The 16,236-nt window shown below is 37.3% G+C and overlaps 2 protein-coding genes across 2 annotated transcripts; one reads left to right on the top strand and one right to left on the bottom strand.

The window, feature by feature from the left end:
- Positions 1-4,712: 4,712 nt before the first annotated feature.
- pdcl3 (phosducin-like 3) lies at positions 4,713-11,707 on the top strand. The gene is made up of 6 exons (XM_057852800.1): positions 4,713-4,838; positions 5,036-5,156; positions 8,037-8,127; positions 8,421-8,564; positions 11,073-11,281; positions 11,438-11,707. Exons 1-6 carry the CDS (start codon positions 4,833-4,835, stop codon positions 11,584-11,586), a joined length of 720 nt encoding a protein of 239 aa, XP_057708783.1. The 5' UTR covers positions 4,713-4,832; the 3' UTR covers positions 11,587-11,707.
- A 785-nt stretch (positions 11,708-12,492) lies between these two features.
- nms (neuromedin S) lies at positions 12,493-15,781 on the bottom strand. The gene is made up of 7 exons (XM_057853213.1): positions 15,506-15,781; positions 14,820-14,866; positions 14,662-14,709; positions 14,542-14,571; positions 12,807-12,860; positions 12,650-12,727; positions 12,493-12,584 (listed from the first exon to the last, which is right to left on the bottom strand). Exons 1-7 carry the CDS (start codon positions 15,573-15,575, stop codon positions 12,576-12,578), a joined length of 336 nt encoding a protein of 111 aa, XP_057709196.1. The 5' UTR covers positions 15,576-15,781; the 3' UTR covers positions 12,493-12,575.
- Between the last annotated feature and the right edge of the window lie 455 nt (positions 15,782-16,236).

The raw sequence follows: 16,236 nt of genomic DNA, 5'->3' as shown, positions 1-16,236 counted from the left end.
AGGCACTCAAGTATCATCATCAAAGATAGTAAACATGCCACAGATTGAGCATGTTCACTACATCAAGGTAATGCAACAGGAGATGAAAGAAAAAAAACAACAAAAAAGGAAACAAAAGAGACACATCTAGCGAAATTTCATTTGTCGGAGGACTTTTTGTACTAAATCAAATACTTCCAAGAAAGAAAATAAATAAAGGGCTTTTCCTTCCACAATCAATTCCTCCAGTGAACCAGACATGGTTTTGTTTAAAATAAAAATTTAAAAAAATCGGCACTTGTGAGTGAAAAAAAAAATCCCCAAAAGCAACAAAATATTCAAAAAATTTTGAAATTCTTATCTTCCTGTAACACACCCAAAAAATAGTAAATATTTTTGAATTGTAATCAATTCATTAAAGGGACTATATGGAATTTGTCTTTTTTGTTGTTGTTGTTGTTGTTGTTGTTACTCGTGACTGTCATCTCCGACCTAAAGTGTAACTGCAACATGTTTTAAACACGCGCATGTCGCACATGCTTGTACGAGCACGAACGTAAAGCAATGCGCATTTCCCCCATCCAATCAGCACCAGAAACGTAAAAACAGTTAGTAGCAAGAAGTGCTGCAAAGACTAATCGATTAACTCGAGTAATTCGATCAGAAAAAAGATTCAAATTGAATTTAGCTGCTTTGAGTATTTGTTTAATTAAAGTGGCGTTGTAATTGTTTGTTTTAAAAGTGTTTGCATTTAGTTTTATTGATTTGGGGGTATACACTGCCCTCTAGTGGCAACAGTGAATATGACATAACTCATTTCACATGGTTGAATCTAGCTGCTCCCTGTTGAGACCAGCATAAGCTACAATTTTATTTGAGCTAATGTTTTTTTTCATGCATTCATAATGTAGTTTGTAGGTATATATAGCTGTTTTTGTGGGAATATGTGTTTGAACCATTTGTTAAGGGCACAGTAAAAATGTAAAAAAAAAAAAAAAAACGTTTGCATTTTATAGCATTTAAGCTAACAGACTTTTCCTATGTAACTTAGCCAATTGTTTTTTTGTTGTACGTAGATCCTCATTTGTTTATTTTTTATACCATTTGAGGATCAGCTCAGGTATTATAATTTTTTAGGTTCCTTATCCGATGACTCGATTATTCGAACTAACTAGAATGAATGAATGAAGGATTGCTTTACTTTGGACATGAGAAAATAAAAATAATAGACAAACATGACAAAAGAGAAACAAAAAAAAACAAAATCAGACAACCAATTTATTATTCTCGAGATAACAGAAACAATAGTTAAAACAATAATAATAATGATGATAATAAACAAGATAATAATTTATTGTGTCCAAAAAGGAGTAGGACGAAGTATTTGCTTATAAACTTATTAACAAGTTCATCGATTAATCAATTACTAAAATAATCGATAGCTGCAGCCCTAGTAGCAAGCCTTTAGTAGGTTAGAAAAGTGTTTTTGCCAAGCGGAGACGAGATGGAGGCTCAGGGAAACTCAACTGCTGCTGTGGGTGCGTGTACCGGCAGGCGTTTGCTCCATACTTGCCCAGAGTGGTCGACCCGAACCCTCTCTTTCTATTGAAGGTAAGAAAAATGGCTCTCTGGGGCAGTCTCAGTTAAAATGTCAGGGCTCTGTGTACTCATTAGGGCATTGGAGCAGCATGCATGGAGTACAAAAGTATTTTAAATCAACTCTAATAATCCCATACACGTCCTTTAAATTACTCCAGAAGGAGTTTACTGCCTTGCAATGAAAAAAGACATGGTTCAGATTTTCAGCATCCACATCACAGATCACAATTATTTATATCACAACCAACTTTCCCCCACTTCTGCTTTTCACTTTCACATGGCTACAGACTCTTCTTTAATTGGCCAAGTACGCGTCACGTGCTTACACTACTCTGTGGCTTGACTTGAACTGTACAAATTGTCCAGTGGTACTATCTTGTCAATTGTTTTCCATACAAATTAAGCTTTGTCTGGTATAAATTCTAAAATAATGTGGTAATTACTAGTATATATTTGACGTCTTCTCGGCTTGTAGTTTGGCTCCATCTAGTTGGCTCTTAACCTCATGCCCAAATGCTGATAGTTTTTTTTTTCTACATGGCGGAAAACACAGACATGTCTGAAAAAGCAGTTTCTGCTCTTGCACTCCTCTTCAAAAGAAACTGCTGTATTTTAAGACAAAACAAATGTTGTGTTTGATAGAACAAAATGTCTATATGCCGCCATAGCATATTCATGGTGCATTAAGTCCCCGAAGTATTTTTAATTTGTCCGTTTTACCCTGGAAACCCCCGTTTACAGACGTTGCGCAACCACTTTTGTTTCAACCCAGCCATATAACGAAGGTAATTAATTATAGTTATTATTCAAAATGTCTGTCATTTTTAGCTTAGAATCATTAATTGATGTCTCATATTTTGTTTAATAAGAAAATGACTTTAAAAACTATTCACTTGCATATTTTAAATTTTTAAACAAATTATGTCACAAGAAAAATTAGCGTCTGTAAAAAAAGTCACAGATATCTGGCTCATAAATATCGCTTAATTGTATTTTTTTTGTTACTGTCGCATTTTCTCCGATATGTTAGATGATGAAAAATCGATCCAAACAAAGAAAAAAAGAAAAAAAAACGTTTAAAAGGGTAAATATATGAAAAAAAAAATCTCGACCACTCCTTGATGTCTGCAATTTCTGCATCGCGACCCTTGTTATATGACCGTGTTTCACCCATAAAATCCCCATAAAAATGCAGCTATGGCCATTCACAGCTGTGTCTTGACACTCGGTGATACATGCTACATGGAGTTTTTGTCCAAAACAAGGTAAGTACGCGATAATACCTCGTTAAAGTCATGGCGTCTTTAATTCTGCTCTCGCGTGCTCTCACCTCCAGATAGGGTTTTGCTGTTTGAAAATATATATATTTTAGGGGTGTAACGGTACACAAAAATCTCGGTTCGGTACGTACCTCGGTTTTAAGGTCACGGTTCGGTTCATTTTCGGTACAGTAAGAAAACAAAATGCAAAATATAAATGTGCTAGTTGTTTATTACACACTTTTGTGCTTTCAACAATAAGAACATTAGTCTATACAAAACTAGAATTCTGCTCAAAAAGTTGCGGGTATTTAAAGATAATCCAACAACAATATTCAATTTCAGACCCCGCGTATTGGTCAGCTTTCTTTCTGAAAGAAAGAAGAAAAAAGAAGTCCTGTGCTAAAGAGAAAAGCAATCCCAATGACAAAGATTTTAACATGTATTTTACAAATGAAATGCCTCAATGAATCTTTTTTTTTTTCTTATGGTTTTCATAAGCCTTATTGGTGGATTTTCTCAAGTTAAAGCGCCACACAGAAACTGATCAATTTAATTGTGTAAGCAGGATCTGTGTATTATTCTTATTATTTAATTACAGGTGTTTTAACTCATTTCAATTTATTTTATTTAAATGGGCTATTATTTAATTATGTGTTTATATTTTACAAATGTGATGTAGTATTCATTTATATTGTATATTTTATGTTGTATAACTTTAGTTCCTATGTGAATATTAGTTCCTACTTGTTTTGTTGTGGTAGGAGGGTTTTGTATTGAACATGGGGCCGTGTTGGTTATTATTATAGCAGAGAAGACAGCAGTAAATCAACAAAGACAAGTCAACTGTGCCCCGATCTACCACTCAAGAGATCTGAAGGACTCAAAAAGTGGGTTACGATTGCATATTAGTTTGAAAATCGACCGGATTTTTACACGAGTGACTTCCGGTCTGCCCGAACCTAACTACTGGTAGTAGTATTGTTGCAGGAGGGTCGTGTCTTGCGTCAAATAATAAACTCTGCCGTTCTTTTCGCGTGCGTCGTGTTGAGCCGCTTCTGGGACGCGTCTAACACGCGGCCGCACTGCGACTGGTGTGCATTGGCTGATTGACTTTAACGCCCGCGTTTCACTGCGTTCTCGCGGCGGTCACGTTGTCGCGCTGTTGACGTTTCTAGGTTATACTGTCCTACCGCGTTGGTCCTCATTATAGTAGAGAAGACTGAGTAAATATAATCTACACAAAGAAACTGTAACCCGATCGACTCACAGCCACGAAAAGTAAGAGTTACATTACGTCAGAAACTCGTTCGGTACGCCTCGGTTCCAAACCGAGCACCATGTACCGAAAGTTACACCCTTAATATATATATTTTTAAATGCCCTCCCGTTCAAAATGTTTCTTCCCCCAGAAAATTGAGATTTTAAGCTTTCCAATGATGTATCACACATGCATATCGGACAATTTTGAAAATTGGCCAAATTGGGGGTCTCAGAGAGGAACTTCAAGACACACGAGTGTTTTCAGCCATATATATTTTATATTCTTCTTCCTCTATATTTCAAACATTAATCATGATCGTGCAATGTCCCATAACATCACGCAACCCTATCTCGGACCGTGTGGGTTGCACCTGCTCAATGACGTTCTCGGAATCCACAAATGGAATTGCCCGCTGTCATTCCTTATATGGACATAGTTTGGCAAAAGCGGAAATCAGTGCCACTTTTATTGTTGTCCCCGCAGATTTAGCTTTACCTTGAGTTAGTAAAACCCGTTAGATAATATTAAAACTGTTAGAATTGTTTCAAATGGAAGTAAAATGACTTAATAATGTTTTACATTAACATGTTGTGGAACCTGCCAACTTTAAACAATATTCCAAGAAAGATTGTGTTTTGTTTCTGACCGGACATTTTTGTGTTTGCTCCTTCAGCTTCCGGCATCTACAAGAGGAGCGGTGTGATTCTTTTGGAAAACTCAAGTGAAACAAAATGCAGGTGAGAAAACATGTGTTTACACTTGAAGTTTTTATCTTAAGCGTCTTTAAACGTTTCTACTTACGGTCGTTTATATTTTCTCCGTGTTAGCTTCGCGTATAGCTTCAGTAGTCTATATTTTTTCTTAAAATTTACTAGATGGGCATGTCACTTTATTTGGGGTGGTTTAGTGGATGTTTTATTATTTTTCTTCGAAGGACCCCAATGAGGACACCGAGTGGAACGACATCCTGAGGAAGAAGGGGATTCTCCCCCCGAAAGAAGACCCCAAAGATGAGGAAGAAGAGGAAGAGTTGGCTCGCCAGCAGCAGTCAGTCGGTGAGAATTTCTTATTATTTGTTTGGTCGTTTTTTTAATCGGCTGGCATAAGAGGGAAATACTTGGGTAAAGTTATGACTTGAAGTTGCAGTTATTATTTTAGCCTGTAGGGAGCGATAGAGTACAAGTGATAAACTGGCATTGGAAAACATGGGCCCATTTACCAATATCAAATATTCATTTATTTATACTGAGTATTTTCATATCATTGAATCAATATTTTTTCTAAACCTTCCAGACTTTTAATGTTATTATTTTATTCTTAAGTCAAATTGTATATATTTTTTGTTTTAATATGTTTGATAGTGTTGCTTATTCAATTCTTGTTAAAGTTTTGTCCAAATGTTTATTTTTGTAAATTGCCATTGACGAAAATCAACGTCTAACACATTTAAACTGGGAGGACTGGCAGCGAATGAACAAGTGTTTAATCAAGTGTTTAAAGTGCCTACGACAGGATAAAAAAGTAATAATTAGCATTATTATGTGAATTAGAATCACATTTTGAGACGACTCGACTATATACAACAATTTGGCAAAGCGCAGATGACGAGAAATTAGTTTTTTAATCTGCCATTTAGCCACGCCTACTTTTATAGGGCTCTAGCGTCCCCAACAGGAGGATGACATGGGCAGGGTCATGGTTTCATCTGATTTAGAATTCAGCCCATTGAGGGGGAATTATTCAGAACGAGGAAAATGCGACGAAGAGAGCCGCATAATGTCATTGTTTCAGTCTCTCTACTCCAATATTTTTACACGAAATTCTTTTTATCAAAGTATTTTTTTCCCCAATTGCTAAATAAATGGTATGGTCATGACAAAGAACAGTTTTGTGCTATATAGAATCTGAAGTACCGTATTGGCCCGAATATAAGACGACCCCGATTATAAGACGACCCCCTCTTTTTCAAGACTCAAGTTTGAAAAAAGACTTTTTGAACACCAAATTTTTATACAGAAAATAATTACAATACATCTGAAACAAATGATTATAACAATATATTTGAGAGAAAAGGCATTTAATTTCGCATTCAAAACTTAATATCTGAACATTTAAACATTTAACATTTAAATATGTAAACTAAAGTGCAATCAAATTCATAAATGAATGGCTTGTGGTTTTTGAAATATAAATAAGAAAAAAATATTGTGATAAAACAAAATTGCAATAACCATTAATTATCAAAGTGAAGTCTAACTGTAACTGAAGTTCAGCATTCGATTCATTGATGACTGGCGCCATCCAGCGTCGTGAATGGGTATATGTCTAGGCCGCAGTTTTTTTTTTTTTTTTTTTTTTTTTTTAGGCCGCAGTTGTAAGACGTCCCCCAGGTTTTCATTCTTACTTTAATGCAAAAAACACCGTCTTATATTCGGGCCAATACGGTATTTAAAAATGCATTTATTCAGTACGACATGGCAAAATTACTCTGTAATGGTCAAAACTGTCCACTTCTTGCACCTCCCAAAATATATTTCATGCCACCGGAGTTAGTCCGGTCATTTCCCTGCCCCGGCTTCGGAGAGCGTAAACAAACCAGGAGGCGTGACAGCTAGCCGACATGCTAACCTGAACTGAATGATGTTTCAAAGTCTATTCTCGGCTTTTGAAGCGAAAAATCACTCAAAATTACCCGGGATCATATCACACGGCGGCGGGGTTGTCGATTGTCTTCGCCGATCGGCAACCCCCCCAGCGGCGGGCAAGTTAGTGCTCGTTGGATTCATTCCCCTGCTGCGGGCAGGAGAGCACGTTTGCCGGGGAAGCAGCTAGAGAAAAACCGCCGGACAAACCGGCCGACGTTGGAGGAGCGCATAGCTGCCACGTGGTCACGTATGGCGTAAATTAATGCTTAACTACATGGCGAAGACGTAAACAATGAGAGCGCGGCGTGCAGTTGTTGTGCAGCTAACATGGCAGGATGTGTCTGAGGAGAACTTTTCTACATCTCCGTCCTTGATCAAACGTGAGTAAATAGTCCTTTATTTCAAGAAAGTGTGTAGTGTTTACTAAATTGTAATCAGTGTTTTCGCGGCCATTTTTAACACAAACTTGCAATTTCTGATGGGGTGGAACATTTGACAGAACACCGGGCACATGAAGAGGGCAATACGCTGAGTATAGCGCTCTCCCGTCGGGCCGAGTGGCATTCTCGGTGGACAAGGAGCATGTCAGCCACAAAATGCAAGCCACCTCCGTATTAAAATGTGTGCCATGATCCCAGTATTTGACATAATACAAAACACAATGTTTACTCACTTCCTCGTAAGTCCAATGGTCCCACAGTTGTCGTAAACTTGTTTTGGCAGATCTCTGGGTGAACGGGAACTTTCTGAAACCCAAAAAGGCTCACACACCTCTCCCTGGTGCAGCTACAAAAGCCTGCAGCCGTTTGGCTGGCGTGATGCGAAAAATAAACGAATTAATCCACAAAATTATCTGAATCCACAGTTCATCTGCATGCTATAAAGCAATGCTGTATTGTGAGATGCTGACCCGGGTGACGTTACATTCGCATCTGTCCTAAACCCGAGACTGGAGCCGGAAGTCACTCATTTTCATGGCGCGGGATTCAAAAATTGAAAATATAAAACGATTGCTTCCACACACATCCAAGCGGGCCATTTCATTCAGGAGCATAAAACACCGCGTGAAATATGAAATAAGCTTGCTTTTCGGTGTCGTACGCACTTTAAATTCAGGATGAAAAGAGTCACATGATTGCATGTCCCCTATTGTCAATGGCACTGAAAGAGTTAATGATGAGTTAAAAAGAAGCAGTTTACTATTTTCCCAGTAGCTTTTACTGGCTGCAAGTGCAGTCATTGCTCTTGCACTTATCATTGTCACCATCACATATCGTTTGCGTTGCGCAGTGAAAACATACGAGAACATGACGCTGGAGGAGCTGCACGAGAACGAAGACGAGTTCGAAGATGATGACGAGGCGGCCATTGAGATGTACAGGTCGGTCCACAACAAGCCGTCACGCTGCCTTTGCCTGTCCAAATTGCATTATTTTTTTATATGGGGCTAAAATTAGCTGAAAATATATCTTTACATGAAAAATTGCTCTCACTGTTTTTGTGCCTCCAAAGAATGAAGTTACAAGTTACCTTTTTTTTCCTAAGTCAAGGGACAGAACCGATTAAATCGTTTTTAATAGGGGAAATATGATTTTTTGGGAGTTTACGAGCCTGGTCTTGATCATCACAAAGGTTTAGAATTGAGGTTCAGCAGTACACTATGTTTGTGTTCAGACAGAAGCGTCTGGCCGAGTGGAAGGCAATGCAGCTGAAGAACGTATTTGGGGAATTGACAGAGATCTCGGGTCAGGATTACGTCAAGGAGGTGAACAAGGCGGGAGACGGCATCTGGGTGGTGCTGCACCTCTACAAGCAGGGGTAACTACATCAACAACCACAACACTAAATAACAACGGCACAGAACATTGCACAAGAACTTTTGTTTTTAGGTCAGTTTTAATTTATTTATATAGGTTTCTTGTGTTTGCTTTGTTTAAAAGAGTCGCGATTCACAATGTTCAAATATTTTGAAGCTTTTCAATAAGTTATGTAAAAGTAGTTTTTTAGTTGTTTAAAAATATTTTTTTAAGATGATGCTCATATTTTGATCTGTTTTGCTACTAATTAATTGCTTATTTCAAGTACTGTTATTCCGTACAATAAGCCATTACTTTTTCGCCGGCTTTGAATCCTGAGATTTATAGTCAACTGCGATTCATATGTGGATTTTTAGACTATTGAGCTCCTTGTATTTTTGTGTAAATATCCTACAATATAATGTAGAAACCTGCCTCTTCTAGTCCAGTGCGGCTTGTATATGACCAAATATAGTTTTCTTGTCAAATTCGGTGGGTGCAGCTTATAGTCCCGATTTTTAGCATTGTGTTTTAAGTGTTTTGAATTGTAAATAAAGCTTTTTTTCTAAGTTAACTGTAAATTTTGCACAACCTACTTTGATAATGGGTTTTTAAAAATTAAAAACAAAATTTAGAGTGGGGTTTTTAAACTAATTTTTAAACTTCAACCAGTTTAAACATTTTTCCTCCCATTTTTTAAAACAATTTTAGAAAAAAATGAAATATTGGAGATAACTACAGTGGGGCAAATAAGTATTTAGTCAACCACTAATTGTGCAAGTTCTCCCACTTGAAAAGATTAGAGAGGCCTGTAATTGTCAAAATGGGTAAACCTCAACCATGAGAGAGAATGTGGAAAAAAAAAACTGAAAATCACATTGTTTGATTTTTAAAGAATTAATTTGCAAGTCATCGTGAAAAATAAGTATTTGGTCAATACCAAAAGTTCATCTCAATACTCTCAATACCAAATGGTTTCTGTAACTCTTCACAAGCTTTTCACACACCGTTGCTGGTATTTTGGCCCATTCCTCCATGCAGATCTCCTTTAGAGCAATGATGTTTTGGGGCTGTCGTTGGGCAACACGGACTTTCAACTCCCTCCACAGATTTTCTATTGGGTTGAGCTCTGGAGACTGGCTAGGCCACTCCAGGACCTTGAAATGCTTCTTACGAAGCCACTCCTTTGTTGCCCTGGCTGTGTGTTTGGGATTGTCATGCTGAAAGACCCAGCCACGTCTCATCTTCAATGCCTTTGCTGATGGAAGGAGATTTTCACTCAAAATCTCTCGATACATGGCCCCATTCATTCTTTCCTTTTCACAGATCAGTCGTCCTGGTCCTTCTGCAGACAAACAGCCTCAAAGCATGATGTTTCCACCCCCATTCTTCCCAGTGGGTATGGTGTTCTTCGGATGCAATTCATTATTCTTTCTCCTCCAAACACGAGAACCTGTGTTTCTACCAAAAAGTTCTATTTTGGTTTCATCTGGCCATAACACATTCTCCAAGTCCTCTTCTGGATCATCCAGATGCTCTCTAGCGAACCACAGACGATCCTGGATGTGTACTTTCCTCAGCAGGGGAACACGTCTGGCAGTGCAGGATTTGAGTCCCTGGCGGCGCATTGTGTTACTGATGGTAGCCTTTGTTACTGTGGTCCCAGCTCTCTGCAGGTCATTCACTAGGTCTCCCCGTGGGGTTCTGGGACTTGCTCACCGTTCTTGTTATCATTTTGACGCCACTGGGTGAGATCTTACTTGGAGCCCCAGATCAAGGGAGATTATCAGTGGTCTTGTATGTCTTCCATTTTCTAATAATTGCTCCCACAGTTGATTTCTTTACACCAAGCGTTTTACCTATTGCAGATTCAGTCTTCCCAGCCTGGTGCAGGTCTACAATTTTGTCTCTGGTGTCCTTCGACAGCTCTTTGGTCTTGGCCATAGTGGAGTTTGGAGTGTGACTGACTGAGGTTGTGGACAGGTGTCTTTTATACCGATAATGAGTTAAAACAGGTGCCATTGATACAGGTAACGAGTGGCGCCTCATTAGACCTCGTTAGAAGAAGGTACTGTAGACCTCTTTGACAGCCAGAAATCTTGCTTGTTTGTAGGTGAGCAAATGCTTATTTTCCACTCTAATTTGGAAATGAATTCTTTAAAAATCAAACAATGTGATTTTCTTTTTTTTTTTCCCACATTCTGTCTCTCATGGTTGAGGTTTACCCATGTTGACAATTACAGGCCTCTCTAATCTTTTAAAGTAGGAGAACTTGCACAATTGGTGGTTGACTAAATACTTATTTGCCCCACTGTATATTAAAAACATTTTAATATACTGGGAGTATTTTTCCAATACGTAAAAACTAAATTAACTCGTTAACAATTAACAACACTATAACCATTGTAAAATGATGCCTATTAAAGTACAAAAACAAGTATCAACAGCCAACAACAGTTTGTTCAGAAACTGAATCAATTAGGAGGATGTTGACAGGAGGAGAATGTGACATTTATGTTTGTTTTCCCAGAATTCCTCTGTGCGCGCTCATCAACCAGCACTTGAGCGCGTTGGCCCGAAAGTTCCCTCAGACCAAGTTCCTCAAATCCATCTCAACCACTTGCATCGCCAACTACCCAGACAGAAACCTGCCCACTGTCTTCGTCTACTTCCAGGGAGACATGAAGGCGCAATTTATCGGCCCCCTCGTCTTTGGAGGGATGAACCTCACTGTACAAGGTTACACACTTTTATTTTCAACTAATAGACTATGTAGTTAACCATTATTGAAAAGAAAACCATAACATTTTTATCCAGGATTTATGCTCTTCTGAATAAATTTCGGAGGTTTTAATGTCTGGTTTGTTGCAACACATGCTGTATTTTTGTGTTTAGAGTTGGAATGGCGGCTGTCTGAGTCGGGCGCAGTGAAGACAGATCTGGAGGAGAACCCCCACAAGCAGATCCACGATCACATGATGTCGTCCATCAGGTGCTCGCTCCCCACTCGCAACCACAACAGCGACGACTCGGACCAAGATTAAAAACTCTGATCCTGTCCTTTTTTAAACCACCGCATTTCATATTTTATTTAAGACAACTGCCAAAACCTCTGCCAGGTGAACAATCATGTCTACATTAAACTTGTCATTTATAGCAATGCTCTCTTTTCATTCATTACATTCATTGTGAGAAACATTTGAAAACGACTACTTTACTTTTAAATCATGAAAAAAAGAGAAAAAAACCCCAGATCTTTTTCTACAGAGAGGAATAATTTTATAATTATTTTTCTAGTTAAAAAGATCAAAAGTATGAAGAAAATTCAAGTTACAAAAAAAGCTATTTCAAAAAGCTAAGTGTTTAAATGTCAAGTGTTGCATTATGTTTTAGAAATGTAAATATAGAATTTGTAATATAGGAAATATTTGAATTTTTAAGCAATACTTTGACTTTATTATTAAAATAATCCAATTCCAAAATTACAGTTTTCAGTATTTGTAAAAATATTTCAAGGATTTCAAAAATGTTTAATATATTTTTCTAAATTTACTTCATTGCAAAATGATTAGTTACAATATATTTTTCAAAGAAATTGAAATATATTTTTACAGCGATTGAAATTCATGGTATTTAATTTTATTTTTTATAAATAAAAAAATATTTATATTTAATAATAATATTTATGTATTTTTAAGTTTTACCCATCCCAGGCACCAGAAATACCACAGTTTCAAAAGGAAAAAAAACAGTTTATTAGACTTGTCGCCATGGAGACCTCCAATTTGATCTGGCTGAACCTTTACCAGAGAGTCGATCAATGGGCACAATTAATCATGCATGTAAGACTGAGATCAAATTAAAGCAAAGGTTAGTCATAGTGCAAGTTTTTAATGTACATCATAAGTCTGAGTCACGTTCATGAGCGTCATCAAGCGCTATCCTTCTGCCCCGTCCACTGACATCCGGAAGTTACCTCTCCTGTCAACTTCTTGGTTATCTTTTCTCAAGCGTGACGTCGTAGTGACCAATCTCAAATATTCTACATTAAAAAAATTGGAAATGTTAATCACTAACGTTAAGAACCAAGTGGACATTTTATCTCACCAGAAGAACCACTGTTTTCTTCCGCCGCTGAGACAGTTTGGGTGATAATCGCATCAGAGGGTGAACAGAGTTGGGCTTCTGTAGAGAAGAAGACCAATTACAATTCATAATCACAATAATCCCAGATTCTTATCCAGGACCAGTGCAGTCAGCTCACCATGTTCTCCTGCGGGTCATCAGAGGTCTTCGCTTTTGAATAATGAAACAGGAACTAGAGAAGAGAAATGTATTTTTTGTTTTTGTTGAAAAACTCTGCCCCCAAAATCTTTTTCTCTTAGCATTGTGAAAAAAAAGCTATGTTCAAAAAGAGACATGAAGTTTGCCATTCTTGTTTGAGGCAACCAAAAAGGTACACCCCCCCCCCCCCCCCCATTTCTTGGGTTACTTCAAATTTTTGAAAATTCAGCTCCTGACGACAGTTTTTCTTAATAAATCTATCAATGGTAGACCCTAGGGTTGTTCCGATCATGTTTTTTGCTCCCGATCGTTTTAGTTTGAGTATCTGCTGATCCCGATATTTCCCGATCTGATTGCTTTTTTTTGCTCCCGATTCAATTCCAATCATTCCCGACAATTTTCCCCGATCATATACATTTTGGCAATGCATTAAGAAAAAAATGAATAAAACTCGGACGAATATATACATTCAACATACAGTACATAAGTACTGTATTTGTTTATTATGACAATAAATCCTCAAGATGGCATTTACATTATTAACATTCTTTCTGTGAGAGGGATCCACGGATAGAAAGACTTGTGACTTTGTATATTGTGACTAAATATTGCCATCTAGTGTATTTGTTGAGCTTTCAGTAAATGATACTGTGGCCGTCCCTAATGCATAATGGAAAGTGGAACCATGACTGTGCATAGTGCTACCAATTGATATATCTTCTCTGTGTTGGGAAATAACATAAGGTGTTAAGACGAAGATCAATTGCCACCTTGCTTCCCCACATTGCTTCCCATGATATTTCTAATCATAAGGAGAGGGATTGCAAGGCTTTGCCTATTAAAAAAAGGCTCCAAAGGCTGCCAAAATTCACTCTACTCATTTTGCGCTGCCTTTTATCTCTCTATATAGGTAAAACGGCATCATTACAGATTGAGCGTGACAATGAGTGAGAGGGTCGTGCAGCGCATGCATTAATTGCGTTAAATATTTTAACGTGAAACATTATTTAAAAAATTAATTGCCGCCGTTATCAGGATAAATTTGATAACCCTACCTTTAGCCTAAACTAAAGACTCTGGATGAGTGTAACATATTATGTCTGTAACGTTAAATACAATTAGAAAACGATTTAATTAAAATATATACAGTGTATATATATATTAAAAAAAGGCATGGCCGATATTTTTATGCCGATTCCGATACTTTGAAAATGACGTGGTCGGACCCCAAAGAACTCGCAAGTAACCATGCATGAAAATTCACAGTGAGTCAGCCATTTGTGTTGGTTCGCTTATTTTCAGGAGCCCTTACATTTTTTTTTAAAGATCAAGTCCCTGAAGCCAATTTCTCGCAGAAACTTGAACATCTTATTCATGAGTACACCCACAAAAAGTCTCAGGTAACCATGTGCGACCATTTACAGGAAGTCTGTCATTTTAGGGTTTGTCCTTCCAATTTTGGGGGAAATTCAGCCCCTGAAGCTAGTATTTCTTAGCAACATGAACTTTGGAACCGTCTATGAATGGTAGACCCACAAAATTTTTAGGATGCCCTTCCTGAAACTACCTACAACTATCATGAAATTAATCCGGGCCACCACCAACAGCAGCGGGGTGCTCAGACCACTGCGCCAACATCTTGGTTCATACCTAGCAACAGATTCACAAAAAAATTCCATTAACCCCTTGAACCCCTTAAAAGATTAGGAACTTACTCTTTTGAAAAGATTCTGGACTTGCTGCTGCTGTGAAGAAATGTCATTCATATTATTCTACAGATTCGTATATTAACACATTTAATGTTAACATGTAAAATTAGCATGTTTTAAACATACCTCGTCATCCTCTCTCCATGAGAGTTGAGCAGGTTCATCTTCTCGGACCTGCAGCCAAACCACCAACCCGACAAATCAAGTGTAAGTCAGTACTTATGTCAAAGGTAAAAGATTGTGAAAGAAGTGACAGTATTTTGTCAAAATTTTCTAATAATCACCGTTCTGAACACAAGTCCATCTTCCAATCTTTGGTAATGACTAGCGTCTGAATGAAAAGCACACAGTTAATCGAAAATAATGTGTTAAATATTGTACTTTATATATTGCAATAATCATAGTAATTCATTACAAAAACTGATATAACGATTGAGTATAATTTTAAAATAATGGAAAACAAAATGTAGACATGACTAGGCGTAACTTATTTGAATGTTTCTACATACATACACACATATATATACACACACACACACACACAGTATATATAATGGTTTAATTGATTTACAAATGTTTTTGAACATTTTCATTTATACATTAATGCAAATAATCCCCAAAACAAAAGCTGTAAATTTTATTATGAACAAAACTACATTTAATATTTACAATCATTTCTCACTTGATGTACAATGGTCCTTATTTAAAAAACATTTGCACTGTAAATGATATACATTTACAAATAAAAACTGAGTAAAAATGTTTTCATTTTAAAATTAGCTATGCATTTGAATTTGCAGATTTTAAAAATAACTACAATATACAAATTAATGATTTGAAGTCTCGTATCCACGCCAGAATAGAAATATGATTTCTCATTGCAAAAGAAAAGGCATCTTTGACCAGATAACCTACACATCTCCAACTCAAAAAAAAAAAAAAAAAAAAAAGTGTTCTGAAGTACTCTTACCTGTAGCATGCCAACATCCACCACAGAAAAAACAAAAAAGCATAAGTTGCCTCACGTGCAGAACGTTCATGTCTCCAAAGTCAGCCCTTTCCTTTGCCTTGCGATTAATTTCCAAAGTTGTTCGGCTGATCGGTGTGCTGCCCTCTGGGTTCTCCCAGTGTGCTTGTGTCCGTGAGTGTTCCCTCCTCCTTCTCCCTTTAGAGGCTTGACAATCTTCCCCCCACGATGACTAGCTGATTGGGCACGCCCCTTTCCGGGAAATTCATCTGATCAATTGACGACATTTGATCAGGTCGGACGTCACAATAGGTAAAAGTAGATGTGTCACCAGTTGCAATACCCCCTTCCTTGATATTTACGATAAACAATTAATCCCATCGGACGTAAGAGCCGGATTTGCTGTCATTTGGATGCAGTACTGCCAGATGGTTATATTCTTTAACATAGTAGTGAGTTTAACAGTGAATCTTCTAACTTTATTCATACCAAGGTCCAACCACCCAAAATAAAAATGTCTTGCATGCAAAGTTCAAATTTGGTAGCCATGACACAAAAAGAAAAGGAAATGTCATTCTTTAAAAGATGCCAAACTTCATTTTTCTACGGCAAACTAGCTTTGGGGACTGAATTTAAAAAAATAATCGAATAAGATAAAAAGAAAATGAATACAGTAAACCCTAAAATGTTCCTTCACATTTCTTTCAGGCAATCTAATATCATGTTTCTAAATC

Source organism: Corythoichthys intestinalis, chromosome 12 (assembly GCF_030265065.1).
Source record: "Corythoichthys intestinalis isolate RoL2023-P3 chromosome 12, ASM3026506v1, whole genome shotgun sequence".
Classification (NCBI taxonomy): domain Eukaryota; kingdom Metazoa; phylum Chordata; class Actinopteri; order Syngnathiformes; family Syngnathidae; genus Corythoichthys; species Corythoichthys intestinalis.
This window is presented reverse-complemented; position numbering and strand designations above follow the sequence as displayed.